Below are 1,979 nucleotides of genomic sequence, written 5' to 3'. Positions count from 1 at the left end.
CAGAGTATTTTGAAGCTATTACTGTGTATATGTACCTCATCGGTTACCCAGTGTCACTTTTATTTCCAGGATCTACTCAAGCTTTCACCAGGAAGGAAATATGGCACAATAGGAGAGTCATTTTTCTCACACCTCAAGTCATGGTAAATGATCTTTCTAGAGGAGCTTGTCCTGCTGCTGAAATAAAGTGTCTAGTTATTGATGAAGCTCATAAAGCTCTTGGAAACTATGCTTATTGCCAGGTAATATTTTGTTTAAAAGTTTGTGGTTTTCTTTTTTTTTTTTTAAATGCATTTTATTTATTTACTTTTCAGTAAGCTTAAATTTTGGGGGGGAACAGCATTACATGGATTCTGTGTCCAGTTATATTCTGTGCCCCATTATAGCCTTAGCAGGAATGTGGCTTTGCTATTAAGGACAAACCATGCCACAATTTCCATGAGCACGAGTTACCTTTCCCCAGATTACTCTGGTTTTGTTCAGTTTGCTACCAGCAGTCGCTGTGTTGTTCTTTGCTTTGCACACATAAGCACATCTCCTGCTTAGATAGAATTCAGTTTCATCTCAAGCATAAACACCTTCAATTTTAAGAAGAGTTGTGTGCCCCCTCTTGTTCCTGAGACCTCCCCCCATTATAGCCTGCAAAAATGGCCTTTCCTTGCATACATTTTGTCATTTAATCCTTCAAAACAATATTCCTTCAAAGACCACAGCCTTCCAGACATATTTGTCTTTTAGAAATCCTGTTCCCAGCAGGCCTTCACAGGGTCCAAGATGGTGGAAAAAGCTAAAAGTATTTTTTAGTGAAAACATTGTTAAAGAGCGTTTTGGGGAATAACTGTTAATGATGGAAGTTATTGATTGTGACATTATTATGAAAAGCCTTATCTATTATCTCAGGACAGTGATAGAAAATACTATTCTCTAGCCATTTAAATCAGTATCTCTGCCATAGTTTTGTTTTTTTAATGCTTAACAAGGTTATTAGTGTCTGATGCAGATGACAAGAGCCTAGTCATCATTGAGGCAGTGATTCATAGTAGGGTCTCGCTGAGGTTTTGTAACTAAGATAATCCAGAAATTGGTAGTGGGTATGCAGTGTCATTCCTTGGCAGGTAGGTAAAATAATACTTAAACATTAAGGTTCTTTTGAAGGATTAAATGACAAAATGTATGCAACATACTTATGGTGCCTTCCAGTTAAGTATTATCTATATACTAGAGGCCTGGTGCATGAAATTCGTGCACGGGGGTGTGGGGGAGGTGGGGAGTCCCCTCAGCCCAGTTGCACCCTCTCCAATCTGGGACCCCTCCGGGGACATCCCTCTCGCAATCCAGGACTACTGGCTCCTAATCGCTCACCTGCCTGCCTGCCTGGCCGCCCCCAACTGCACCCCCCTGCTGGCCTGGTCGCCCCTAGCTGCCCCCCTGCCGCCTGGTCACCCCCAACTGCCCCTCTTGCCAGCCTAGTCGCCCCACGCAGCCTGCTTGTTCAGTCGTTTGGTCGTCCCTCACTAACCCCCCTGCCAGCCTGGTCGCCCCATGCAGCCTGCTGTTCAGTTGTTTGGTCGCCCCTCACTAACCCCCCTGCCGGCCTGGTCGCCCCATGCAGCCTGCTGTTCAGTCGTTTGGTCGCCCCTCACTAACCTCCCTGCTGGCCTGGTTGCCCTCAACTGTCCCCCCTGTTGGCCTGGTTGTAGGCAGCCATATTGTGAGGGTGTGATGGTCAATTTGCATATTACCTCTTTATTATCTACACTAATAAAAGAGAAACATGGTAATTGGCGTACGACCGCTACCCTTCCCATTGGCTAATCAGGGAGATATGTAAATTAACTGACAGCCAAGATGGCGGCTGGCAGCCAGGCAGCTTAAAGCGAACATGAGGCTTGCTTCCTTCATTGAAGGAGGAAGCCAACGTTCCCCGCCTGCGCTGCCGGCCTCTGAGCTGGCAGTTTGAAACTTTGTAACACTTTCAG

General features: G+C 45.4%; 1 protein-coding gene and 1 pseudogene across 3 annotated transcripts in view; one reads left to right on the top strand and one right to left on the bottom strand.

Annotated features, from left to right (window-relative positions):
- The window catches only part of FANCM (Fanconi anemia, complementation group M), a 75,122-nt gene that overhangs the window by 924 nt on the left and 72,219 nt on the right, over positions 1 to 1,979 (top strand). For all 3 annotated transcript variants that reach the window (XM_014548190.1, XM_014548191.1, XM_014548189.1), the window contains exon 2: positions 70 to 242. In XM_014548190.1, the coding sequence (XP_014403676.1) occupies positions 70 to 242 (173 nt within the window). The remainder of the gene's footprint in view (positions 1 to 69; positions 243 to 1,979) is intronic.
- On the bottom strand, positions 320 to 676 carry LOC102249561 (annotated as a pseudogene).

Source organism: Myotis brandtii, unplaced genomic scaffold, assembly GCF_000412655.1.
Source record: "Myotis brandtii unplaced genomic scaffold, ASM41265v1 scaffold5, whole genome shotgun sequence".
NCBI classification, from domain to species: Eukaryota; Metazoa; Chordata; class Mammalia; order Chiroptera; family Vespertilionidae; genus Myotis; species Myotis brandtii.
This window is presented reverse-complemented; position numbering and strand designations above follow the sequence as displayed.